General features: G+C 33.9%; 3 protein-coding genes across 4 annotated transcripts; 1 reads left to right on the top strand and 2 right to left on the bottom strand.

Annotated features, from left to right (window-relative positions):
• Positions 1-961: 961 nt before the first annotated feature.
• On the bottom strand, positions 962-5,670 carry LOC7485208 (probable pre-mRNA-splicing factor ATP-dependent RNA helicase DEAH5). 2 transcript variants are annotated; one of them, XM_052445856.1, is made up of 3 exons: positions 4,880-5,670; positions 2,233-4,825; positions 962-1,522 (listed from the first exon to the last, which is right to left on the bottom strand). In XM_052445856.1, exons 1-3 carry the CDS (start codon positions 5,460-5,462, stop codon positions 1,129-1,131), a joined length of 3,570 nt encoding a protein of 1,189 aa, XP_052301816.1. In that variant the 5' UTR covers positions 5,463-5,670; the 3' UTR covers positions 962-1,128. The 2 variants fall into 2 exon arrangements, with proteins under 2 accessions (XP_052301816.1, XP_002318357.2); XM_002318321.4 differs by having other exon boundaries at positions 2,233-5,669.
• A 4,435-nt stretch (positions 5,671-10,105) lies between these two features.
• Positions 10,106-11,985, bottom strand: LOC7489797 (UDP-glycosyltransferase 91A1). Its single transcript, XM_002318322.4, has one exon. It carries the CDS (start codon positions 11,683-11,685, stop codon positions 10,258-10,260), a length of 1,428 nt encoding a protein of 475 aa, XP_002318358.4. The 5' UTR covers positions 11,686-11,985; the 3' UTR covers positions 10,106-10,257.
• A 9,321-nt stretch (positions 11,986-21,306) lies between these two features.
• On the top strand, positions 21,307-26,759 carry LOC7489798 (plastidial pyruvate kinase 2). Its single transcript, XM_002317703.4, has 12 exons — positions 21,307-21,794; positions 22,411-22,695; positions 22,925-23,090; positions 23,826-23,960; positions 24,099-24,209; positions 24,308-24,396; positions 24,818-24,880; positions 24,996-25,171; positions 25,255-25,357; positions 25,455-25,603; positions 25,863-25,971; positions 26,434-26,759. The coding sequence occupies exons 1-12, from the start codon at positions 21,540-21,542 to the stop codon at positions 26,539-26,541; spliced, it is 1,749 nt and encodes a 582-aa protein (XP_002317739.3). The 5' UTR covers positions 21,307-21,539; the 3' UTR covers positions 26,542-26,759.
• The last annotated feature ends 175 nt before the right edge of the window (positions 26,760-26,934 follow it).

Here is a 26,934-nt window from a genome sequence, read left to right as displayed (position 1 = left end):
TTTTGAACTCATACACAGCACAGTTCATTTCAGATGTTTAGAAGTAGTATTTGTTTTTTAACCTGCTTTTTTTTTATTCAGAATTTTATTAAAATAATTTTTTTTTATTTTTTAAAATTTATTTTTGATATTAACAATTAAAATATCCAAAAATATAAAAATAAATAAATTTTAACCACCCTCCCAGGTTAACAAAATCTGGCCTACGTGCACTTGAGGGCCTAGCTGCTGTGGTCATCGTGTGACTTGTTCCGCCCCCCGTCCCGGGTTCGACCCTCTATATGCACGTCTGTCACCCCCGCGGTGCCTTACCTCCTCCTGGGCTTGCAGGATGTCCAGTGGGCCGTGGGGAATAGTCGTGGTGCGCGTAAGCTGGCCCGGACACCCACGTAAATCAAAAAAAAAAAAAAAAAATCTGGCCTACGTTGAACTTTTCCAACCCTTTTCTATACTAACAACGGTCGTAAACTTGCTTTCGACCCCATTTTCCTAGGCAATTTTTGTTTCGCTGCTCGGAGGGAAACTGTCTTAACTATTCCCTAAATGAGTTTTTTGCAGACTTCTACCTGTGCAGAGAGAGATATCAAAAATGGTTTCCCAATTTCCATAACAACTAGTCCGCTCCTAGCCATCTACTTCTCGTGTACAAATGCTGACAGGTTCAGGCCTCAAAGGTCAAAACCTAAAGAATACCAAGCAGCCAAAAAATAAAGAGAGCGTTGAAAAAAAGAAAGAGCTTGGAACTTACCAGACATATTTCATTGGCATCTTTTTGTGCAATGCTCTCCAGGCACTAAACGCTGGACTCAGTAGGCACTTGGAGGTGTACCTATCCCTCGACCCTAAATGTTCTCGGGCTGGACATTCCAAGTATTTTACCAGATAAACTAGTTAATTTCCACCAACCTTAAATTGATCCAAATGATTGTTATTGGCAGCAAAAGTGATGAACATATTCATGTCAAGAAGAACAGAGGACCTCGCTTGTTATCTTCCAGGGATATACATGTTTCCAGATTTCCTCAATACATAATCAAGATTCAAGACAGAATATGTGCATCTAAGTTTTGTAGCAAGAAAAGATTAATTAAGATTGAAAACTTGTTGATACAAATAACTCAAAACACATTAAGCTCGCCGTTTACTCAACCGCCATGAATTAGGTTCGTGATATCTATCATAGAGAGGTTCAACACGTTCTTGACGCTTTCGCTTGCTCATTTTTGTAGGATCTGCCACTTTAAAGAATCTGGGAGCAAGTTCCACGAGCCATTTGGGATCTACAACTGTGCCCTCACGCATGTACTCCTTTGTAGTCATTACCAGCTCGTGGTATATGACCCAGTCCGGTTGTCTCTGGAAAAGTGCACTGCTGGGGTGGATATAAACTGGCTGGTTCTCAACTAAAGTCCTATAACCCTCCTGCGGGTCCTTTCTAGCCACATGGAAAAAGAATCCAGCTGTAATTGCTTTCCTTATCTTGGAAAAATTCTTCCCAGCACTAACAACATCCAATTTATACCTGAAATCCAACAGCGGTCTGAGTTATAATCATGCATGCAGACAACATGTACTAGTTTAAAATTTGACAGACAATGAACTGGAATAATCATTAGCAACAACTATCTATGAATATCCTAGACAAATGGCATTACATACTGGCAGAGGATTAGTTTTACCACTCAGAGTGCACTCACACAATTCAAGGGATGAGAAAATTCATCATATCTCATAGGTTATGAAAGTAATAAAATGCGGAATATAAAACATAAAAAAATTGCAACCAAATGAACCTTGACTTGGCTTGAGTGACTGGCAATTAGATGTGTTTCCCCTGTCATCCCCATAAACAAGTGTAGGCATACTAATTGAATTAGTGACAAATTGAAAAATATAAAAAAAAAAGGAATATAATCCTAGCCTCACCAATTCAAAAACATGGGCAGAATATGTCATATATATCAGGACAAATATGCAATTTGCAGCCTTTTCATCCTAACATGCTCAGTATCATGTGTGTCAGTATCCTATAATTTGCAATAATACGTATATCGATATAATTCTACAATAGTCAACCACAACCATATTGACCAAGGCCAAATATCACTTTTCTTAATCATGCACAAGGCTCAGACAATCAACAGTGAGCATAAATAAAGAAAACATTGTGCAAGGCCGATAGAATAACATGAAAAAAACAGTAGCTAAAACAATATAAGTTGCATATTTTACTTGTCCATTATGCTTAGAAGCTGTTTTCTGACATCCTGCGCTCTCCTCAAGGATCGAGATTGGACAAAGTTCTCAAAACACCAAGGTCCTGAAAAATTCTTGGCTTTCCAAGCCTCATATACAGCAAGCAAAGTCAGATGGTCTCCCTCGGGCTGGAAAAACTTGGCCCTCTTCTGATCAGCCAGCGCTTGTTTTTCTCTGGGTCTGTAAAAGATGTTACCAGTAGTGATCATGGAAATAATAGTTAAAATCTCATCGGTGCACCCAAGGTCTACACTGGCCAGCAACATTTTCGACAATGGTGGTTCCAGAGGAAATTCTGCCATTTTCCTCCCTAGTTTGGTCAGAAGTCCTTCCTCGTCCAGAGCTCCAAGGCTATACAGCTGTTCCAAAGCAGAAATCAGGGCCTGGGGTGAAGGCGGATCCATAAAATCAAAAGACAAAAGGTCATTGATTCCCATGGCCTTCATTGTAAGTGTAGTGAATCCTAGATTAACTCTTTGGATTTCTGGAACAGAGGTGGGAGACATCTCATTGCGGTATGCACTTTCTGTGTAGAGACGATAACATTTTCCAGGCCCAGTACGCCCACCACGTCCAGCTCGTTGCTTGGCAGATGCTTGCGAAATTGGGGTTATAACCAGAGAATCAAGCCCTTGCTTTGGATTATACACATTCTGCTTGGCAAACCCGGGATCAATAACATAAAAAATTCCATCAATTGTTAAAGAAGCTTCAGCAATATTGGTTGCCACAACCACCTTCCTCTTCCCAGGGGGGACAGGTTCAAAAATTCTTGATTGCATTTCACTAGGAAGAGCACTATAAACAGGTAATATGATCAATTCAGGAACATTTTTTCCTAACCCTTTCATCCTCTCATAAAGAGACTGGCATGCAAAATCAATCTCCTCCTGACCTGTCAAGAATAGAAGTACATCACCTTCAGGTTCCGTCAAGTGGATTTGCAAGACAGTAATCAGAGACGCGTCTAAATAGTCACTTTCGGGCTGTTTGGTGTACATTATCTCTACAGGAAAAGTTCTACCAGGAATCGTGAATATGTTACAGTTGAAGAAATACCCTGAAAATTTCTCTGCATCCAGTGTGGCTGACGTGACAATCAAGCGAAGATCAGGTCTTCTCTTCACAAGTTTCTTGAGTAGCCCAAAAAGGACATCAGTGTTAATTGTTCTCTCATGAGCTTCATCAAGCATTATCACTGAGTATTGAGAAAGGTTTTCATCAATCAAAATCTCCCTCATAAGCATACCATCTGTCATATACTTGATCACAGTATCTGGTCCAGTGCAATCCTCAAAACGAATAGCATAGCCAACTTCCTCACCTAAACGACAACCAAACTCTTCAGCCACCCTCTTGGCTACAGACATAGCAGCCACCCTACGAGGCTGAGTACATCCGATCTTACCCCTTGTAGTATAACCTGCCTCAGCAAGATACTGTGTCACCTGGGTAGTCTTGCCTGAACCTGTCTCACCAATAACAACCAAAACCTGATTTTCGTGGATAGCCTGAATTAACTCTTTTTTCAATTTGTAAATTGGCAAGCTCTGCCTCTGTTCCTGGATAGATAGCTTGGATCTCTGCCCAAACGTCAATGCTTTCCCAAATGCATCCTTCTTCCATTCAGGCATGTCATAAGCAGATAAGCCAACACCACGCAGCTCCTGGGCAAGATGCCTCTCACCAGTCTCGGGCATTGGGTCTTCCCAAGGACGATTAAGATCCTTTGGTATCGAATCAAGCATAGTCCTCTGCTGCTGGTCCCTCACTTCTCTCCTCTCCTTTATAAGTGCAGACTGAAGAGCAGCTGCACGACTTAATGAACCTTCAGGATTCTTAAAAATCTTCACTGGTGACACATCAACAGAATACCTAGTCTGCCCTTGCAAAAATGCAGGCTCATCCTCGTTCATCTCAATCTCAAGCTCTTCCTCAACTCCCTCTTCTTGATAAAGAAACCCATCTACTTCATCATCATACATGGGGTGCTCTTGCACACTCAAAACTCCCGAAGCAATCAACTGTTTTGCTTCCCACTTCTCTGGAGAGCTCATTCTCTTCAAAGGCCTCCTTGATGGACCGGTATCCTCCTCCTCCTCCACGATCCTAATCCCTGACAACCCCGTCCTAGTCACTGGCCCCTCCTTAGATGACCCCAAAGCATTACTCCTAAAACCATCCTCCTCATCCCGCTTCTTCAAGGGAAGCAAATCCTTCCCACTATCCTGATCAACATCCCTCATCGAGAGACTCAACTTGTTCCCCAAAATCGAAATCACCTTAACATAAACCTCCTGATCCCTCTTCACAGCATCCTTCGCATTCCCAAGTCTCCTAGTTGCAATCTGTGAAACATGAACCAAACCCTCCTTCCCCCTAAAATCACTCAACTGCACAAAACAACCCGTATCCATCACCCTGGACACCCTCCCCTTATAAACCCCATACAATTCCAGCTCATTACTATTCCCACCACCATACCCTTGTCTCACATTCCTTCTCTCCCTCTCACCTTCACCATCCTCTCTATCATAACCGTGTCTCACATTCCTTCTCTCCCTCTCACCTCCGCCATCCTCTCTATCATAACCGTGTCTCACATTTCTTCTCTCCCTCTCACCTTCACCATCCTCTCTATCATACCCATCTCTCCTTCTTTCTCTATCTCTCCTCCTATCATCTCTATCATACCTATCTCTTTCTCTCTCTCTATCTCTATATCTATCCCTATCTCCATCCCTCCTATCTGTCCTTCCATGTTTATCTTCAGTATCTCTTTCTCTATGCCTTTCCTCATTCTCTCTTCTACTTTTCTCTTTAGCTTCAATTTCCAATTCCTTATCAATTTCTTTCACTCTGTCTCTGCTATCTTGAATCGAAAGAGCTTTAAATTTAGAATCTTTACCTGACCCATCGCCCTCCGTATCCTTTTTCACCTCCTTCTCCGCTTTAGGCGGCAAAATCGCGTGAATAATCGTCAGCAATGTCCGTACAAAGTAATCAGGCATTTCAGCTCCGTTTTCCTTCAGTTTGGCGTCAAACTCATCTACTGTGTCGCAACTCCGACCTAACTCGGTGATGAACTCAGCTAGGATTTTATCGCCAAACCCTAAGTGAGTTTCGAGTTCGCTGCAGACCTTGGAGACGAGGGAGAGGTACTCGAGTTTCTTCAATCCGGCGTCGTTTTCTCCTGCGGCTACCATTTTGGAGAGTTGAAAAGGGGAGATCGTGGAGAGAATTTTTCTTTGTTAGGTTTCGATTTAGGGATGGAATTTGAAATTGATTGTAGTTTTTTCCTTCTTTTTTTTGTGATCTGATATGAATTTGATTCTCTCTCTGTTTAATTTTAAAGACCTGACGTTTTTCGAAGGGCGGCTGAAAGGAGTGTAGGAAATGAACGAAGGCAAAGAAAAAGCCCAAATAATCTCTGGACAATAATAAAGTTATTTCATTAATTCCAAGTGAAATAATCCAATTAGTAAGGTATACAGTACAGTCTCACGCTGTATAATAATAAAAATAAATATTTGGTAAAAAAAGGTAACCATTTAAATTATGAAAAAAAATATTTTTTTAGTTAAGAGTTTTTTATTCATATATTTAATTTATTTTAACAAAATATTGTTTTTATTAGTAACATGTTTTTTTAAATAAAACTAAAGGGAACTAAATTAAATATTCTTAAAAACTTTTAATAATTTAAATTAAGGAGAAGATGTGTACCTCTTTAATCAAAATACTTTTTTTAATTTATTTTTTGAAAAAAATATTTTTTCATATAATAAATATTTTTTTAAAAAAATAAAAATATATCATGATTTGAAAAGTAGTTTTCAATTAAAAAACAAATCATGACTCAATAATTTTAAACCGGATATATGAAACAAATAAAAGAATAATTAATTTAATACAATTATATAAAACTAACAATAAAAAATAATAAATAGATATCTTATTCTTCTCAAATATTCATGGGAAAATATTTAATAGTGTTACTATCAAGAATTTCAATTTTATTTGAAAACATTGGTATAATTCCAATAATTTTCTAAATATAATTTCAATAATTTTATTCTAAAATAAAAAAAATAAAAAAGCTATTTATCTATTTTTGACTAAAAGACTATATCATGTGAGCTCATATTTTTTTTATCCATTTTTTGCTAAAACAGTAAACTTGTAATTTTTAGAAGCATTATACTTGACTCTTTTTTCACTCAATAGCTAACTTGTTTTAAGCGATTAACTTACTTTTTATTGAAGCTCTTGCAACAACTCCTTTTCTTTTAAAATTAATGATATAGTCATTCCTAATAAATGGAAGAACACAACAAAAATCAAGATATTTTAACTTCATCTCTCTTGTGCGAGTAACAAGCATATACAGTCTTTTACCTATAAATACTACTTGTTCACTTCATGTGAACAACCTTACAATACTTTATGTTTGCAAACTTTCTAATCGAAAAACTTTTATTATTTTCATAATCTTTTCGAAGCTTTAAACTCTATTTGCATCAATTCACAACTTCATATTCTTGAGCAAAAGACTTGAGCCTTATTTATTGTAAAGTGTTAAAAATATTATGAGAGACATGCCTATTGTAAAAGTTTAAATGACACTTGACTTGCTTGGCAAAATATTGGTTATGGGTTATTGAAGGTTTAATTTTGATCATTGAAAAAGATTGTGAGTGAAATGTTTTTTAATATAGATATCATAAAAAGATTAGTGTATCGTTAAGGTCTCATATATTAAAAAAAATCACGAGTTGATAGTGAATACTTGAATGAAAGTTCAAGAAATGCATTAGGTGATTGTTTAGACCACTATAAAATCGATGTGTCTCTCTTACTCTCTATCTCATTTTATTTATGCCTTGTATATTTGTGTGTTGTTGCCGAAATTGAAGTGTTAAATTTTTTAAAATATTAATTTTTTAATTAAGACCTAATTAACCCCCACTTTTAGGTACTATTTAAGACTTTAAGGAACTTGCATGGCCAAACCAAATGGACCGAATATGAAAATATAAAAAAATTAAAGGACCAAAACAGACTTCAAAATTAAAACTACATGAATCAAATATGTAAATCTTAGGAACCAAGATGAATTATAACTAATCAAAAGGGACTAAATATATAAAATATGAAAAAACTAGGGATAAAAATAGAAAATATTAAAATTTTATGAATCAAAATAGACTTTAACTGAAACTAAAGGGATTGAATATGAAAATATAAAATGTCTAAAGACCAAAATGGTTTTTCACTATTTAATAAACAATAAAAAGCCTTCTTGTTGACTAAAATGATAGTGTTTTAAAATCCAATACATTCAGAAATAAGGTTTTTGAGAATATGAATAGTGAGTAATCACATATTCACGTCAATATTCCCTTCTTCAAGGTTCACAAAGTTGATGGTTAGTGGTAGAAGGTCTATCACCTGCAAAACAGTCTTTTATGAGGTTTAAGGACCCTTATATAATAAAGTTAGTGTCTTTTAGTAAAAGATTGCAATAAATAAAAAAATGAGCTTTAAATTCTAAGAAAAAAGAGTGTTTGTTCTAGTTTTTGTATAATAAATGCTATGAGAATTAAAGTACGAATACTTAGAGATTAGAAATTGTGAATTATTTACTTAAATGGTTTAGGGGGTATATATAGCTCCTGAACATATACCCCTTGAACCTTGTCATGTTGCTTGAATGGAGGGGTTGAAGTGTCTCTTCTTCTTGATAGCATTAATGAGGGATAAATATCTCTTACACAACATTAATATGCAATAAAAATCTCTTATACAATATTTATGAGCGATAAATATCCCTTACATACATTATTAATGTTGATGAAAATATAATAAGCTCTTAGAAAACTTTTACACTTATAAGGCTATTGAAAGATGATTATTCATGACTTTTAACATTTTATGTTAAAACCTTTAAGAATAAACAAATAAAGCCTTTAGACCTAACATGGGTCTGATGGCTCGCTAGACCCACATGCACTTGGACTTAACGTATAGTTGAACCTAAGGATGTTAGGTCTGATAGCTCAACAGATCCATGTCTATCTAGACTCAGCGCGTACCTGAATCCAAGGCTATTGCATCTAACAACTTGTCATACTCATATGTACTTGGACTCTACACGTAGTTGAATCCAAGGACGTTGGGTGTGACAGCTCGTCAGACTCATATATACTTAAGGCTAAACGCCTAGCTGAATCTAAGGACGACATATCACTAGACCCACATGTATTTGGGCTCATAGTGTAGGTGACCCGAGGATGTTGGGTCTGCCAATTCGCCAGATCCTTATGTATTTGGACTCAACATATAATTGAACTCAAGAATGTTGAACCTAGAAGCAAGCCAGTTCCATGTTTTTCGAACTTGATATTCTGTCAAGCCCAAGTATATTATGTTATCACCTGTTTTTTAACCTTTTTAAATATGAACTTAGATTAAAAATAAAATTTTAAAAATATATTGATCCATCAAATAAAATAATAAAGCTAGAGTGATGTTTACAAGAAATGTTCTTACAAGATAACAATAAATATAGTTAAAGTGGGGTTTATAATAAATATCATTTTAATATAACTATATATATTTTTTATAATGTTGTTTTAAATGCATGATTATAACTTTTTTGTTGTAATGAATTAGACTAAGTTTTTTTTTTATAGCAATCTACAAACATTCTTATTTATATTAAAATGGTATATTTAAAAAGAATTAATGGATATTTCTATGTGTATCTTTAACCACCAAGCAATCTCTTAAGAATAAAGTTTAACTATGAACATAAAAAAATATATACAAGGATTGTCGGGTCTTGATTTTAAACTGAGATCCATTTATAGATTCCACTAATCTAATGGTCCACGTGTATTTCTAAAGTTCTTTCTTGTAGTATTGTTTTTTTTATACTTAGCATGAATAATCAATTATTGGCTAATTATTTTCTATGATATCACACACTTAAGTAGGGGTGATTATTTTTTGTTCGGTTTGTTTTTATATAAAAAAAGTAACCAAACCAATAAAAAAAACGAACAGAAACTAGTTCAAACCAACCGGTTTTGGTTTGGCTTGGTTTTTTAGGACAAAAATTGATTAAATTCGGCTTGACTCGGTTTTTTTCGGTTTGGGTTCGGTTCAGTTTTTTCGGTTCCAAAACTTATAAAACCGTAACCGAACCGGTTGGTTTTTTTAAAATTTTTCTCGGTTTTCTCAATTTTTTTCACGGTTCGGTTTTTTTGGTTATTTTTTTTGGTTTTCTCTATTTTTCAGTTTTTTTACTCATCCCTACACTTAAGTATACAATCCTTAATATATGGATACCAAGTAATATCTTCCTAAAGAGATTTTTATTAAATAGCAGTGACATTAAAGGATGAAATGATTTGCCTAAATAAAAGAAGAAAAAATGCATGTCTAGATGCTATAAATTCAAGATGCCGGTCCTTGCCCATGTTCACTTGACCACTAGCTAAATGCCGATGTCCCAATGATTTTTAATAGCATCAGCATCACTAAACTCACGCTTTGTATGTTTTTGTTAAATTCTCACCCCTTCTTTGCTTTAATAGAATCAACATTAGATCTAGCAGCTAAGTATTGACTAGTAATTTATTGTCCAAATCAAACTAGATCAAGGTATATTGAATATTGAAAACATGAACATTTTCTTCTTCTTCTTCTCCTGATCATTTGAGATAAGGAACAAGTTCAATTTCCATGGGAGTGATAAAAGTAAATCCCGCCCTTAGTGATGCATCAATCACTTCTCGCCCTTAGCTATGAAATGAAATTAGAGTTCAAACACCAAAGAACAAACTGTTCTAAGTGATATATCAATCACTTCTCGCCCTTAGCTATGAAATGAAATCTGAGTTCAAAACAAAGCTATGAAATGAAATCTAAAGACATATCACTGTTTATGAGAGCCAGCCACTGGCTAGCACTGACTGTTTAATTTGCGAAAGAAAATTAAAAGACAAATCTCTTGGCTTTCTTGACAGGTCTGTGACTTTTGAGGTAAATCAAAATGTTGTCCACGTACTTGTCCTGCCTATCCCTATCACCAAACAAACCACTCATCTCCTTAGCCTTGTCTCTATACATCTTCCCTTCTTCACTCACCATCACCAGTCTCAATGACTCAGCCACTGAGTCTCTAGTAAAAGACCCATCCAACTCGTTTCTTGGTATGGAGTACCCAATCTTCTTCTCCTCCAAAACCCTAGCATTTATCCCTTGATCTGAATAGAATGTTAGAAGTATGAGCGCCTTCTGAAACGTAAGTGCCTCCACCACAGAGCTCCACCCAGAGTGAGTCAAGAACCCAGCAATCGATTCATGAGCCAAGATCATGAGTTGAGGAGCCCAAGTTGTGCAAACCACTCCTTGTCCTTTGGTTCGCTCCTCAAACCCAGGTGGTAACTCAATCAAGTCAGTATCCGTAATCCCACGCCGAGTCCTGAGAACCCAGAAGAATGGTAAACCAGACAACTCTAACCCGAGTGCTAACTCGGTTAGCTGGGCTTGACTTGGTTTTGCCTCGCTACCAAAAGCTACATACACTACCGAGCTCTTCTCTTGCATGTCAAGCCACTTCTTCATTGAACTCCAAGCGTCTGAATTTTTCTCTTCTAATTCGTACTCTACAGGAGGCAGCTGACCAACCGGGAAAACGGGTTTCTCGTGGATAGTTTCGAGAACTTGGAGCCATTCTGGTTCGATCTCGAAGGAGGACCGAACTGCAATAAAATCACATGATTGTAGACACAAGCCCCAACGCTTCAAGTCGTTGACACCTGAAGCATCATCCTCAACACAGTCAAATGTGTTCATGATGTCATAGTACTTATAAGCGACTGTTGTCTGAAACGATACCCACTTTGGTGGGATCGTGAAATCTTCGGGTTTTTTGCGATAATCATCACCGTCGATCAAGGGCGATGGCGGACCAAGAAAGGCCACCATCGCTGCAATGCATATAGAGAAGTATGTACTTTTGATGCCCAGTTGAGCCGCAATTGGCCCGGTCCAGTATTGAGCAAAATCGTAGAAGATCCAATCTGGATTTAATGACTCAAGAACCTTGGCAAAGGGTTCTTGGACCTTGTCAAGGGCTGTCTTGAGATATTGTACCTTGTTAGCTGGCAAGTCAATTGTGGCCTCAGCATCTGGAGGTAGACCCTCTACTTGCGGCAACGGCAGCTTTACAAAGTGCAGAGTAGACGATACATCTGCAGGTGGTTTTGGGAGGCGATCGATGTTTCTAGGGGTGGATATGAAGGAGATTTTGTGACCCTTTGCAGCAAATAGTTTGGCAAGTTCTAGCCATGGCATCATATGACCAAAGGCTAGCCATGGGAACATGGCCACATGAATCTTATCATCACTATCTGCCATTAGAACTGAAACTGCCAAGTACTAAAATCAAACTAGAGAAAATAAAAGAAGTTGGTTATATATGGCCTTACAGGGATGAACGTTTAATGCTTTGATTGTGGAACACCAAGGCAGTCTAAATTGGGAAGTGAAGTTGACTACGGCTTGATCGGCATGGATGGCTTCATGAAAAAGCACTGCTAGAGCTTGGGGGTGTTTATATTCTAGCACCAAGCCTCGGGGAGAGAGAACAAATTCAGATCTCTATGTCTGGTAATCAGTAACCCACCTTCAGCGGTGGCATATGTAAGATAATAAATTATTTTTTTTATAATAGTACAAAATTGGCATCTTAAGAGTAATTTTTTGCTCCTAGGGAGTATCAACAGTGATTTTTTTATGAATACTTTTTTTTTTGAATAATGAATTTTATATATTTGTGTTGATCTTCTTCCTTCAAAAACAATGATAGAAAATAATTAATAGGATAAACTAGTTATTCCCTAGACTTAATAATTTTTTTCTTATTTTACCTTTAATTTGATTCTTTTCTCTCTTTGGGATGCTAGAGCCAAGTAATAGCATCTACAATTTGATTCATGAGATGGATTAACAAATTGGTACAATAACATCTACCGATGCATTCTGAAAATGTTGATGATAAAAGGAAGATTAAGATCTTTCTTTCTCGAACTTTACTTGTGAGCTAGCAAAATGCTTTGATTTTTGCATATAACTGACACTGATCTAATTAGTTATGCTGATAAAATATGAAGATTTTGTTGCATTTTCTCCAAAATATTGCATTATCATGAGAATTGAGACCCATTCCCATAACAAGTTTTGTTTTTAAAAAACCTAAAGAGTGTGGTTAAATTATTATAGCTACACTTATGAAATATTATTTATTTGAATAATATTTGTAGTTTTTTTTTTATCATTCAATAACTCAATTTTTTTCTATTTAGTTTTTTTTTTAATTTCATCATTTAATATTATTTTGTTTGAAAATTAAACTTCATAATTTTATTAATTTGCTTTATATAGAGTTATTTTGGTCTTATAGATTTAGTTTTTTTTTTCTTGATTTTAATTTTTAACATTAGATTTGTTGGAAATGAAATTTCATAATTATTTTATTTTATTTTTGTGAAGTAATCCTAAATTAACTTGGGTTGCTTTTTTTATATTCTTTTTTATTAGTTTTTTTATTTCATCATTAGTTATTGAGTTGGTTAGAAATTATGCTTCATAATTTTTTTTATCTGCTTTTTATAAGGTTATTATGATCTTATAATCCGAGTCACAGGTTAAACAAGTTAATCCATATTAATTCAGGTTATTTTTTTGTCATTTTCAATTTAATATATTTTTTTTCAATAGTAAATTGATTAAGAATTGATATTTATAATTTATTTTGATTTTATTTTTATAGGGTTATCACAGATTCATGATTTAAGTCACAGATTTGAAAATTAATCCGGGTTGATATAATATATCAACATCTTAATATTTAAATAAAAATATCATTTAATATGTCACCATATTAATATTTAAAAATATATCTTTCAATATACATTACATATCTTTTTATTATAAAATATGTTATTAATATTTAATTATTTTATATTAAAAAATTAATCCCACCCGCTTGCAAAATCATCTACTACTATTTTGAAGCATTAAAGGATAGGGTAAGGCTCCATAAATTCTTTGTCGCGGGGCAGAGCTCGTGATAAACGAGGCGCGTGAATTTAGAGATGGCAATGGATAATATCGGATCAATAAGTATCTGTTTATCGCATTCCCTCCCTCTCCATCACTCTTATTTATTTTATTTTATTTTCTATTAAGGGAAGTCTCATCATTTGGATCTACTCGCAATCAAAGTTAGAGTGGGTTACTTACTGGAATTGATAAACTCTGTGGTACACAAATATTTTTTTATAATTTTTTTAATACATGTACACAGAAATGCTAAATGGCTAATTTATTTATATCCTTACAAAATATAAAATTATTTCCACTGTGCAGGAATGACAGGACAATCTGCCTTTTGAATAGTGTTTGGAGAAGTTTTTGAACAAATTGGGTAATTACAACATAAAATTTTAAAAATTAATTAATTGATATAGGAGTAAATTCTTTTGGAAAAATAGCATAGCTTAATTATGTGACGCTTCAAAACTTTTTGGTCATGTATCAATTAGTTAATTAGATTTTGTGTGCTAATTTTGGCTTAGAAAATAACAAAAAAAATCTCAAAAAATACCTAAATTAAAGGGTCTTGACGAGATTTTTGATATCTAAAAATCTAGCGATCTGCATAGCAATGCAATAACTAATATAAGAAAACCAACATCTAGAAACTCCTGTCAAAATTTGAGCGCAATCCAACGATTGGATAAAAATTATGATCCTTTTGAGCTGTTATTCTGGTATGGCGCGACCAGACGTCTTTTTGGACCTAAATCTATCTCATCGATCCATAAATGTATCTGTTAGGTCATCCACGTAATATGTTTAGGGTGAATCCTCATTTAATTATGGCAGAGTCGCACCTAGTTATTCATAATCACTCACTACTGTGTGAACTGTTGCGGCTCAATTTTTTACCTTTTAAAAAAAACCAAAAATATCAAAACAACAACAAAACCCAAAAAAAATATATGTTTTTAATGTAGTCACGTCATTTTCAGCGTCTTTTCCAAAAAAATAAAATAAAGAATCTACTTTCAACGCGTTCGGTTGTTAACATACCCAAAAAATCTATTTTCAGCGTCTTGATGTTGTTCTTTTTTTTTAAATCAAAATACAAGAAAAAACAAGAAAAAAAATAAAATGAATAAAACGGACCATACGTGAAAAGAAATAAGTTGAGGGACCAATTTGTTTTTAGCTTACTTGGTTACCAAGTTTGCTTGGAGACCAAGCAATTGAAAATAACAAACTTTTGTTCGCCTATAAATAGGTGTTTGCACCGCACACTAATGAAGGGAGGAGGAATTTAGTGGGAAAGACAAAAAAAAAAGCCAAAAAAAATATTTTCCCACACTCTCTCCCACACAAAGAAATCCTAACCCTATTTTTTTTACTTTCTTATACGCTTTAATTTTTGTATATATTGTTTATGCATTATACAATATTACCCCATGCATTACATGTCTTAATTTTTCAAGCACACACAAAAAATTAGGTTAGGTGAGGATTAACGATTTGTCTTATGATTATTGGTCAGGGTTCGGATATGTGAAACACCCAACTTATATCTGAGTGTCTGCTTGATAATGGTAAGCATATGTACTTTAACCATTCCTCGCAACACTCGCATACTGTCTTTATGAAGATCATTGCTGAACAGATCTAAAACCCTTTTGAGAATAGGTAGAAAACCTACTAATGTTCACTTAATGAATATAATTTGTTCTTAAATTATGTGTACTACCTTCATTTTGCATCAAGATAAGCCCTTCTTAAAGCATCTTAAGCTTAAGACTTATAAGTGACATAATGGTCATCATTCAGGGAATTTTTGTTGTAGAGTTTAGGCAAAAATCAAAATTCTTGTTCATCATGCAAAAGTTACAACCATGTGTCACCCCTTAAAGGGCGAGTTCATCATATAAAAGTATCTCCATACATTTAACGTGCATGCTCACAGGTTGAAACATAGGTCCCCCACCGAAGGTTTATTACACCTGACTAAGAGAAATGATGGAAAATGAGGAGAGAACTCATCTTGAGGCACATTATCAGAATGAGTTAAAGTCCATGAAGAATGAAGTTGCTTGGATGACCAATCTATTTAAGCAACTTTTTTTATGTTTGAAAATAAGGAGGGAATGTTTGCACAAGCTCATGTATAAACATTAGCAACCCACATCCCTTACACATCTCGGAACTTGGGGGAAGACTTCGTAACTAAGCAACATTTGTCCCCTTCCCCCCTATCAAGCTAACTCAAGCTTAGGTCGTTGTGGATCTAACAACGGAAGAACCTTCTTATGATAGGTTTACTAGCCCCATCTACCATGATAAGTAAGCTACCTTACAAGAGAAATTGAGAGCAGTTGAATGAAAAAATCTAACTGGCCTCGTACGAGTAGTTAAGGTATGTTTGGTGCCAAACATTGTGGTGCCAAAGGGTTTTAGAGTGTTTGACTTTATCAAGTACACTGGGTTAGAATGCCTAAACACTTATCTCCAGTCATACTAAGACTAAATTTGGTATTTTATCTTCCATTCAGTTTCTGCAATTTGGTATTTTATCTTTCTTTTAGTTTTTACAATCCAGTATTTTTTTTTTCTTTTGTGTTCTAGTTTTATTTGTTTGTTGATTATGGCCATTGAAAGAGATGATTCGCTTTAGTCTGTGAATGTGAGGTTGGATGAAAAGAATTATTCATATTAAAGTTATGTAATGAGAACTTTTTTTAAGGGTAAAAAGATGTGGGGATACGTTAGTGAAATTTATGTGATACCTAGAAATACTGATAAGGGTTATGTTGCTTTGATAGATGTCAGAGAAGCAAACAATGCAAAGATTATCACTTAGATTAACAATTCCGTTAAGAAATCCATAGGTACACAGTTAGCAAAGTATGAGACAACAAAAGAGATTTGGGATTACCTGCAAACGTTATTTACTCAATCAATTTTGTAAAGTAGTATCAATTGGAGAATAACATTTTAAACCTTTGTCATTCTCTTAAATTTTTAACAAACTGTGTTTTTTTTTAAAAAAAAACCCTCATTGAATCTAAGTATTTAGCTTAGACTTTATCTTCCTTCTAAGAAAAAAATGGCTGAATAAATAGGTTCAAAGTCCTTTTTTGTCAAAATATATTTTAACTTGGCCAACTTCTCTCTTTTCTTATTAAACATGGCTTTGAAGTATTTTTTTTCCCGAGGAAGAAATCGTACAAAACTTTGTTCTTATCTCTCTTTCCTTTTTTTCAAACTTTATGTTCATGCAAAAATTCTCCCATCCCACCTTCATTTTTTAAAAAAATCTTATATTGTTCCTAACGACTCTTTTCTTTTTTTCAATATATTCTTTGCACCTAGCTTATACTTTTATATATATATATATATATATGATCAAGAAAACAACCTTTATTGCCCTTTTCCTCTAGACTAGACCTTTTTTCTCGATAAAACATGAAGAAATTTTACTAGAGATAGGACAAAAGTCTGTGGCATCTTCTAGGAGCTAAGACTGCTCATTACATGAGGTACATTTATTGCTTATTTAAATCAAACTCTTATAATTAAGAAGCATAATAAATGTGACTATTCAAATGAATGAGTGCATTATAGATAAGCTAAATGATGTGGTGTTTTTATTGTGTATAAAAATACTATTCACCTTCTTATATTTTATTATAGATTACAATAGTGCAATTTTTAAAAATTTCAATTTGATTCTCAAATGTTTTTTTAGCACAATTGAGCTCAAATTAGAGAATAATTGAAATTTGTTTTTTAATGAGGGTTAAATTAAAAGACAAAAGGTTGAAGTGTAAAACAAAGGTAATATAGGTGGCATGTTCAAATTTATTTGTAAAGTACATTTTTGTCCCTATATGTTTTTGTTCTTTCACCCATTAAGAACTAAAAAATGATGAAAATGAAGCTTAATACTGAAATGAAATTTTTAAAAAAGGCTGGAATCTGGCCTAGAGAGAGAAAAATGTTATTTCTTTGATTTCAGCCACCAAAACGTTAGATTTTTATTTCAAATGGTTCCATATAATGAGGGAAGCTTGACTTGAGTGTTTTTTTGTTTACCTTGAAAGTGCCTAAAAAAACTAGATATGAGATCGGGAAGAAATTGGTTTCCAGATTGATTTTGGATTTTTGACAGGTTTTTTGCACTTTTAGAGGTTAAAGATTGGTTTAAACATGTTATTAGGGTGTTTTTTTTTTTAGGTGTTTTGGGTTAAAAATAGATTTTTAGAAGAAAAATATCAGCCACCCTGTTTTTTCAATCACTATAATGGCTGGAATTTGTGTATGTTAAACGACGCGTTGTCTGATGTGTCCTTAAATCAGTTAGGACAAACGACATGTCATTCTCCCTATTATCTAACAATAATAATAATAAAGGCCCACGTGGCTAGACCTGACATGGCAGACTCACATAAGCCCTTTAGGCATGGGCCAAACACTAAGCTTGGCCTCATTTTTCCTCTTTTTTTATACTTTTTTTTTTAATTTTGATTTTTTTAACAATAATGCATTATTTGATATTTTTCAAATAGATTTTGTGTTTATGTTTTAATTAGATTGTATGACTTTTTAATGTTTAATTTATAAAGAGTATACCAATTCCTATGAACAGGGTTATAGTTTTTCTGAACAAGTTGAATAAATCAATTAATAGCTGGGGGCAAAAAGATTAAATAATTGGGGGGGGGGGGGGGTTTACAATCAATTAATAGCTAGGGGACATATGTTTTTACATGGTATGTAAAATAACTTATCATGTGAAACAAAAGGTAATGTATATATAGCATAATCGTTACCTCACGTGTATGGAGGAGAATTAATGGTTTTTCACTAGCTCGACCTAATCTTATATGCGTGAGTCTACCATCTTTTCTTTGTTGGTTACCAACGATTATAAAAGTTCACTATATAAACACTAGAAAAAACTTTTAATTTTTCAATATGGGATTGAAAGCCCATTGGTATGTATACTTTATATTCACAAGAAAAAAGTTTTGTTTTTAAATGTGGGATAAAAAAACATTTTTGGTTTAAATGCTTCAACTTAAAAAGAGAAGATAATATTTTTTCAACACAAGATAAAAACTCTTTTGAAATAATCTTTTAAAGTTTATTATTTACAACATGTATAGCCTGCATCCACATGAATTGTTTCTTAAATTTTTAATATGGGATATTAAAACCCCAAACAATTATTTATTTATTTTCCCGAGTTGACCTAGTTTATTGGGTCAACCCCCGAGTGAGATTTGATAACTACGGTATTAGGTTGGTGTTTTATTCGTTAATTATTTTTAATAGTTTTTTCTCGATTTTATCCTTCAATATCGGATTGGTTGGAAATAAACTGTATGATTTATTTATTTTTTTGTTTTTTATAGGGTTATCACTGTCTCAAATAAGTTTTTATTTTTAGGTTTGTGTTCAATTTCGTTACTGTATATTTTTATCATATAATTTTAAAAATATTTTATAAAAAACAAATTAATAAACTCAATGGAGTTCATGACACAGTTCACCAGGGAACTAAGATCGATACAATATATCATTGTCTTAATAATTTTTGTTAAAAAAGTTATTATCTTGAAATTTTAGCAAAAACAAGTTATGTTTTTACCAATCATCAAGATTGCATTTAGATCCATGAAATCAATCAATTCAATTTGAGTCAATTCCTGCACAACTTAATTTGAAACCCTAGTTAGACAAATAATTAAGTTGCGAGATTTTAAAATTAACTTATTAAGCCATATTGACTAAAACAATTAAAAATTTCTTCATATTTTTAATATTTTTTTTATATATTTAAAAAAAATTATTCAACCCACTAACGCAAGCTAGTGGACTAGTAAATACTATAAAAGCAACCTAAATTCTTTTAGTATCGGGCGAGGAGGATTATTTGGCAAATCTTACATGTAATTCCCCTAGTTGATTATGAATATTTGGACAATTAACTTCAAATTCAAAAACCTTAGAAATCCTTGCCACTGTAGTTGATTGGTACTTTTGTAAACAAAAACAAAGGTTAGGTAATTTATTGGTAATCTTACAGCAACATCATTATCATTGTTGCTGGTTTATTATGTTGATCACCTACTCTATCCAGATCCCAGCATAAATCCACCAAGCTATTATTTTGTATTTAAAAATTAATTATTTTTTATTTTAAGTGAATTTTTAACGTTAAACTCATGATACAAGCACGAGAGTTATCTTGAAAACAGATAATAACTAAACAATTTAATTAATAAATTGATTTTTTTTAATATAATGATCACTAGAAACTTATATGATTGTTAATTTTATGGCTCGTGGGATTAGTTAAGATACGCATAAACTGGTCCGAACACCCACATTAATAAAAAAAGAATAGCTTTTTTTTTTCCTCTAAAGGAAGATCAAACAATAAAAACACCAAATTCTAATTATTCAATCTTTGTTTTTTCATCATCAAAATAAATCTTTTTATTGACTAAAAGAGAGAGGAAGGTTTCTATATTTCAATTGTATGCTTTAAAATGCATACAAATGAGATTTTATACGAGAGAAAATGAAATTAGACTTGAACGTAGACTATAGAGAAATAGACGTTTCTCCTTTCTAAATCCATCCAGTAGTTCTACCCCGAAAAAGAAAGAAAGAAAAAACCAAAAACAATCAACACACAGATAAACAAAACAAAAACAAAAAACAATAAACGTCAAATCTTCTTTGTTCTTATTATCTTGCTCTAATATTCGCATATTGCAATTTAAAATACTATTCATAAACTCACAAATTGCTGTTTATTTAGTGTGTATTTTTGCTGATTTTTTATATTTTGATCCGTGCACTTTGCACAATTTATAATTTGGTCGCATATTTTTTTTTAATTCTATCCTTTAGAGTCATGTTTTCATAGTTTTACGCATTAAAATCTGTCTTGATTTTTTTCCCCTCGCTTAACTAATGTGTCGACACAAGTTAACAAGTTAATGACCAATTTTAGATATAGAATTCTAGGAAATTGATAGGTGAAAAACAAAATTAACATGAAGGAAGAAAAATAGCTCTTTCTATAAAGACATGTAAAAGTTTTATTTCATCTCTTCAGTTTTGATTTTTTTATATTTCATTTTTTAGATAATTATGTTTTGATCCTAAACTTTATTTTATTATGTTTTAGTTCTTAGATGTTGAGAGAGAAATGAGAAATTAAAATTAATGATAAATTTAAGAAGATAAAAAGCGCTCGAGGATGGATAGATTTTTACCATCAATAATTTTAATTTTAGTGTTGATAAATTTAACTTTAAAAATGCAACTTGATAGATGTGATTTCTATCTTTAATGACATTGAAAAAAAATAAAATTAAAGCTTAATAAAGTTTTATAATCAAGGGCCAAATGCATGGGCTCATTTTTCTAGTTGGATATGTGTGGTTCTTCTTTGTATAATGACTCATTTAATTTTTTATTTAATTTTATTTGTTTATTTATTTTGTAATGCACTTATTTTTAAATAATTATTTGATTATCCCATTGTTTTCAAATAATATTAATGTTTTTTTATGGTAACATTACCAATTTTTTTGGATAATTATATATGAACCTAATATTCATAGCATTTATCTTTTACTCTTTAGAAGGAATTTTATCTTTATATATTCTCTAATTAATATTAATAACTTTTTTAATGATATATTGATTCATATATATTTTTAATTTATTTTATTAAAAGTAAACATTGAGTTTTTAATTCTCAATTAAAATTTATTTTATTTTATTAATGGCGGATATTAACTTTTAAATTTTAACTTACTTTTATCCTCTTTGGCTCTTTGGCGGTCGGAAGCGACACCGTTTAAGAGAATTGTCAAAGTAGGAAATCACAAAAACTCCAACCGTTTTGAATAAAGGCAGTCGGTACTCACTAGGAGGCGTTGGCTTAGCTCATTAAAACAAAAACCTTCCCCTTTCCTTTTCCTTCGATACAAACAAAGCCAATCCAAAAAGCCTCCCTCCCTTGCTATTTCCGCCAATTCTATCGGCGATTTCTCCAATCTCCTTCTCACTAGCTCGCACACTCCCTCGCCTTTTAAACCCAAGCATCTCTCTCTCTCTCTCTCTCTCGGTAAAACACACTATCTTTCTCTCTAAAAATGGCGCAAGTAGTGGCTACCACCAGATCGATTCACAGTTCTATCCTATCATCTCCTTCCTCTGGATCCTTACAAGACCGAGTTGATAAGCTACTCAAACCTTCCACTTTCTCTTCGAAATTTCTTTCAAGTCATGACAAGAAGAAAATTATCAGCAGCGTTTCTTCTCATAGGAACACTCATATTGTGGCGGCGGCTGTTAAGAGATCCGCCGAACCTGAAGTCATTCCTGTCTCACCCGAGGATGTACCAAAGGTCTGCACTACTTACCTCATTTTTTGCTGAATAATATATTAATTAACTGAGTTCATCACATTGCGTGTTAGATGTAAACACTCTTGTCACGGAATCGCGAGTAAAGTTAGGAGAAATGGGGTGAGAAACTGCATTCCTTGTGATAACGTTTTTACTGGATTTCAGTTACGGAAAAGTACGCGAACTTCATTTCTCGTAACTGAAATTATAATATTTTTGTTGTAAAAATGTATGATAATATAGCATTAACAAATCAAAAGGTCTATTCATACGATTATTTCAGTGAAAGACGGAATTGACCTTTTGAAGCTGCTGATTTGTTGGATTCGGCACAAATTGAAGGTTGTTCTTGTCATTTCCAAAAGATTGCCGTCTCGGACATTATTTTTAACGAAAACTATCCTTTTATTAGGTCATGATTAAAAAAAAATAGACAAGGTCATTTTTAAAAGGTTATTTTTGTCTTTTCACCACAATTAGTTGCGTGGATAGACTTTTTGGCGTGCCAATAGTAGAATTTAGCATAATGTGAAAGGTAGGATAGTGAAATGATTAGCTGTTAAAAGTAAATTAGACTATTCATTAACTTTGTGGATGAATTTGTATGTTTTTTTAGAGGGAGGAGCAATTTGTGCAATTAGAGCAACTAGGTGACACGACAGCAGCTGTTGGAATGTGGACGAAGCCTACTGTTAGGAGAAAGACGAAGATTGTATGTACTATTGGACCGTCAACTAACACGAAGGAGATGATATGGAAGTTGGCTGAAGCGGGAATGAATGTTGCTAGAATGAATATGTCACATGGAGACCACGCTTCTCATCAGAAAGTCATTGATTTGGTTAAAGAGTATAATGCACAGGCGAAAGATAATGTCATTGCCATCATGCTTGATACTAAGGCAGGTTTACTTCATTTTGATGCTATATCGGGTTGCTTAAGTTGTAAAGTTTTGATGAAATGGAATGCACCTAATGTTTGGAGGCCATTAGAAACGAGTTTCATGCACAAATTGAGAAAGAAAAAAACATGACATTACATGGAACAGTACTTTATCCTGATTTGAGGTCCTTCATTTAACTTGTTGTATGCTTCTTTCTGTTTATTTGGGTTGCTTTTTTTTTAATCAGGGTCCTGAAGTTAGGAGTGGTGACTTGCCTCAGCCTATCATGCTATCACCTGGACAGGAATTCACTTTTACGATTCGTAGGGGTGTTGGAACATCTGATTGTGTTAGTGTGAACTATGATGATTTTGTTAGTGATGTAGAAGCAGGCGACATGCTTCTTGTTGATGGTATGCTGACATTGTCTTTTTTCCTAAAAGTAAAAGTTGAAACCATTGGTAGGGTGCGCAATTGTTAAAACATTATTGCCTGATTGTAGGAACATGTAGTTTTTGTGATTCATTTTGTTATATTTATTGTCATGTTATCTGTGTCATTGTAGGAAGAGGATTGTATGATGTATATGCGTACATAATATTAACATATTTATGTTCTAGCAACTCCCCCCCCCCCCCCCCCCCCCAGGTGCACATGTTATATGTGTCTCTGTGGAAGTGAATATTGTTTAATTTGTCCTCTAGACCCTGTCTTTTGATCCCGTGACTGAAATAGCTGTAGATAAATGGCATGGGGTATAGCATGAAATCATGATTGTGAGCGTCTGCTGCTCAAAGATGATAATGGAAAGTGAATTTTTTTTTTCCCCTTCTGAAACTGATACGATTTCAAAGCCCTCATTTTCTCATGGTAAAATGTCAGGATTCTTACACCCATAAGAGCAGGGTTTTGATTATAGTGAAACTTCCTTTTCACTTTGAACCTTTTTTTTTTCCTGCTAATATAGAAGTCTTAACAACTATAAAGAGACATGAACATCAATATGCCCAGGATGAGTAGAAATTTTCTTTAGGCAGGCTTGCTTTTGCAATTCATGCAAACTCACAGTCGAAGCTTTCAGGGTTTTTGAACAGGAAATATATTTTGCTATCAATTATATGTTTGCTGATCCTTGACCTATGTTTTAGGCGGTATGATGTCACTTCTGGTGAAGTCCAAAACAGAGGATTCAGTGAAATGTGAAGTTGTTGATGGAGGAGAGCTTAAGTCCAGGCGTCATCTAAATGTTCGAGGAAAAAGCGCGACATTGCCTTCCATCACTGGTTTGACCTTAAATCACCATTTACATTATTTACTATCCAATATCTCCTTTTTATTTCCCTATTATTTTATTTTGTTTTCATTTGTTTGGGTGTTGATTTCACAAATGGACATGGTTGCTTACATGGTCCTTGCTGCAGACAAGGATTGGGATGATATAAAATTCGGAGTGGAGAACAAAGTTGACTTCTATGCTGTTTCCTTTGTTAAAGATGCACAAGTGGTTCATGAATTGAAGAATTATCTAAAAAGTAACATTTATATTAATATGTTCATCATTTTTTTTTTAACATTGTATGATAATCTAGCTTAGTTAACTTGGACGATAATTTTTTCCGTGTTCTGGCAGGCTGTGGTGCAGATATACATGTGATTGTAAAAATTGAAAGTGCAGATTCTATACCAAATTTGCATTCGATAATCACAGCATCTGATGGGGTAATCATCTGAATCATTATGTCCATCTTTGAGTTGCTGATAGTTTATGTAATATTAAGACGTAGTTGATTGGATTTGGTTATCCTTATTGCTTGTAAATTTTATCAAGTGGAGCATATTTTTTGAATATTGATCTTGAAATGAAAAAATGATTTTTTTTCCTGCTATTGCCACTGACTGCTTTGTTTCCTTGTTGATTTGCTGCCTTTTTTTTCGTCCTTTTGTACTATAAATTGTTTGAGCTTTGATTTTTTAGTTTTATTTTTATGTATGAATTTATTTTTTTAATTCGGATGAATCTAACATTCTCTAATCATAGTTGATTTCACAAGAAACATTTTCAGATCAATGCTGATACCTCTAGCCTGTATTGTGAATAATTTCCGTTCTAATGGATTATATGGTTTTTTTTTTTTATCAGGCTATGGTTGCAAGAGGAGATCTTGGTGCAGAGCTCCCTATTGAGGAGGTTCCCCTGCTGCAGGTAGATTTGTCTCTGGGATAAGATTGATGACTAATGAGATATATGAAATCATCATTGGTAGCAACTGCATCCAGTTTGGACATGAAGTTGATTAGTTTCTATTTTGAATTTGTAGGAAGAGATAATCAGGCTGTGCCGGAGCATGGGAAAAGCTGTTATTGTAGCAACGAATATGCTGGAAAGCATGATTGTTCATCCAACTCCTACCAGAGCAGAGGTATCAGACATTGCCATTGCTGTTCGTGAGGGTGCTGATGCAGTCATGCTTTCTGGAGAAACTGCACATGGAAAGTAAGTAGGTTTTAACAGTGTGAATGCTTGAAGTATAATTGTGCATTAAGATGTTCCAGTGAAGTGATTTTGTATCCTTGCAGATTCCCACTGAAAGCTGTTAAAGTTATGCACACAGTCTCCTTGCGAACTGAAGCAACCATAGCTGGTGGTGAAATGCCATCTAATCTTGGTCAAGCATTCAAGGTGCCTAACACGAGTCTGTTTATCTTCTTTCATTGATGTTTCTCGTATTCAATTTAATTGCTGTGAGTACTAAGTGGGAATTTCTTATTTTCTGCAGAACCATACTAGTGAGATGTTTGCATACCATGCAACCATGATGTCAAACACTCTTGGAACCTCAATTGTTGTCTTCACAAGAACTGGCTTCATGTCTATATTACTGAGCCATTATCGACCTTCAGGCACTGTTTTTGCATTCACAAATGAGTAAGTTCTTCATGTTCCTAAAATTTACATCTGTTATCAGTCATTTGTTATGACTTTTGTCCTGGGTAATTTTACTGTTAGCTTTTAGTACTTACTGAATAAATGATACCATGTGTAAGAATCCGAGGGAAGAGAGCAACTGTTTCAAGTGAAAAGTATATATATTTCTAATGGCAGCTCATGTAATGGTAGAAGATTGCCACTAAAAGGTATTTGAATTGAGAGTTTGACTAATTACAATTCTTCAATGGCCATGCAGGAAGAGGATACAACAGAGACTGGCTTTGTATCAAGGAGTGTGTCCCATATACATGCAGTTTTCAGATGATGCTGAAGAAACCTTTGCAAATGCCTTGTCAGTGCTCAAGGTAAGCTCCTATATGATTTAGTCTATTGTAAAATTGGATAGCAGTTTATCCATGTTTTATTGGTCCCTGTCCAATTTGGAGATAAACTAAAACGAGCTTTGAATGGCATGAAGGTATAGTTGGACTGGTTATAAATCTTGGGATATGCACTTTTGAGTATTGAGTATTCAATTTGGATAATGGACGATTCTCATCATTATCAATTATCATATATAACATTTAGAACATGTTTAAAACAATTGTATCTGTGAGATAATAGTCTACCCAAGTCTGCTGCATGAGAGGATTTAATTCCTTGCATGAATATGATCCCAAAAATGTCTGTCTAGATAGTCACTTTAAAACATACAGTTAGGTCATTCCTTCTCGTTTCAAAACTATCTTTCATTGTACCTGGGTTGTTATGTACTTGTTGCATGCAAAAAGGTCGGAGGATGACTTGTTTCTGGTTTTATCATGCAGAATCAAGGGATGGTAAAGGAAGGAGAAGAGGTCGCACTTGTTCAAAGTGGAAGACAACCAATCTGGCGGTTCCAATCTACCCATAATATTCAGGTCCGCAAAGTATAAACACCAAGATAGATTGCAAAACTGATTATTAGTCCCACATACGAGGACAATTCGTCTAGTTTGAGTTTTTTTGCATGTTATCTAGGCCTTTATTGCGTAATTCCATGTTCTTGACTGGATGTTCTCTGTACTCTTTATCTTTAAGTTCCCAGCATGTCTTGTATGATGGTTTGAAACTAGTGTTTGTTGAATGAAAAGCTTTCTTTGGTATTGTAGTATATCATATATAGTATCAAGTCGGAAATTAAATTTACTCTTGAATGCAAATAATTTAGGAATTTTCGTGCTATGAAACTTGACTCGAACATTGGTCGGCCAAAATCAAGAGCAATGTATTTGTTCATATGTGGCAGATGAGAAATGTGATTGAGGCCAGAATAGTTTTACCCATTA

The sequence above is a fragment of the Populus trichocarpa genome, chromosome 12, assembly GCF_000002775.5.
Source record: "Populus trichocarpa isolate Nisqually-1 chromosome 12, P.trichocarpa_v4.1, whole genome shotgun sequence".
Taxonomy (NCBI): Eukaryota; Viridiplantae; Streptophyta; class Magnoliopsida; order Malpighiales; family Salicaceae; genus Populus; species Populus trichocarpa.
The sequence above is the reverse complement of the archived record's forward strand: the minus strand, read 5'-3'. Positions and strand labels throughout refer to the sequence as shown.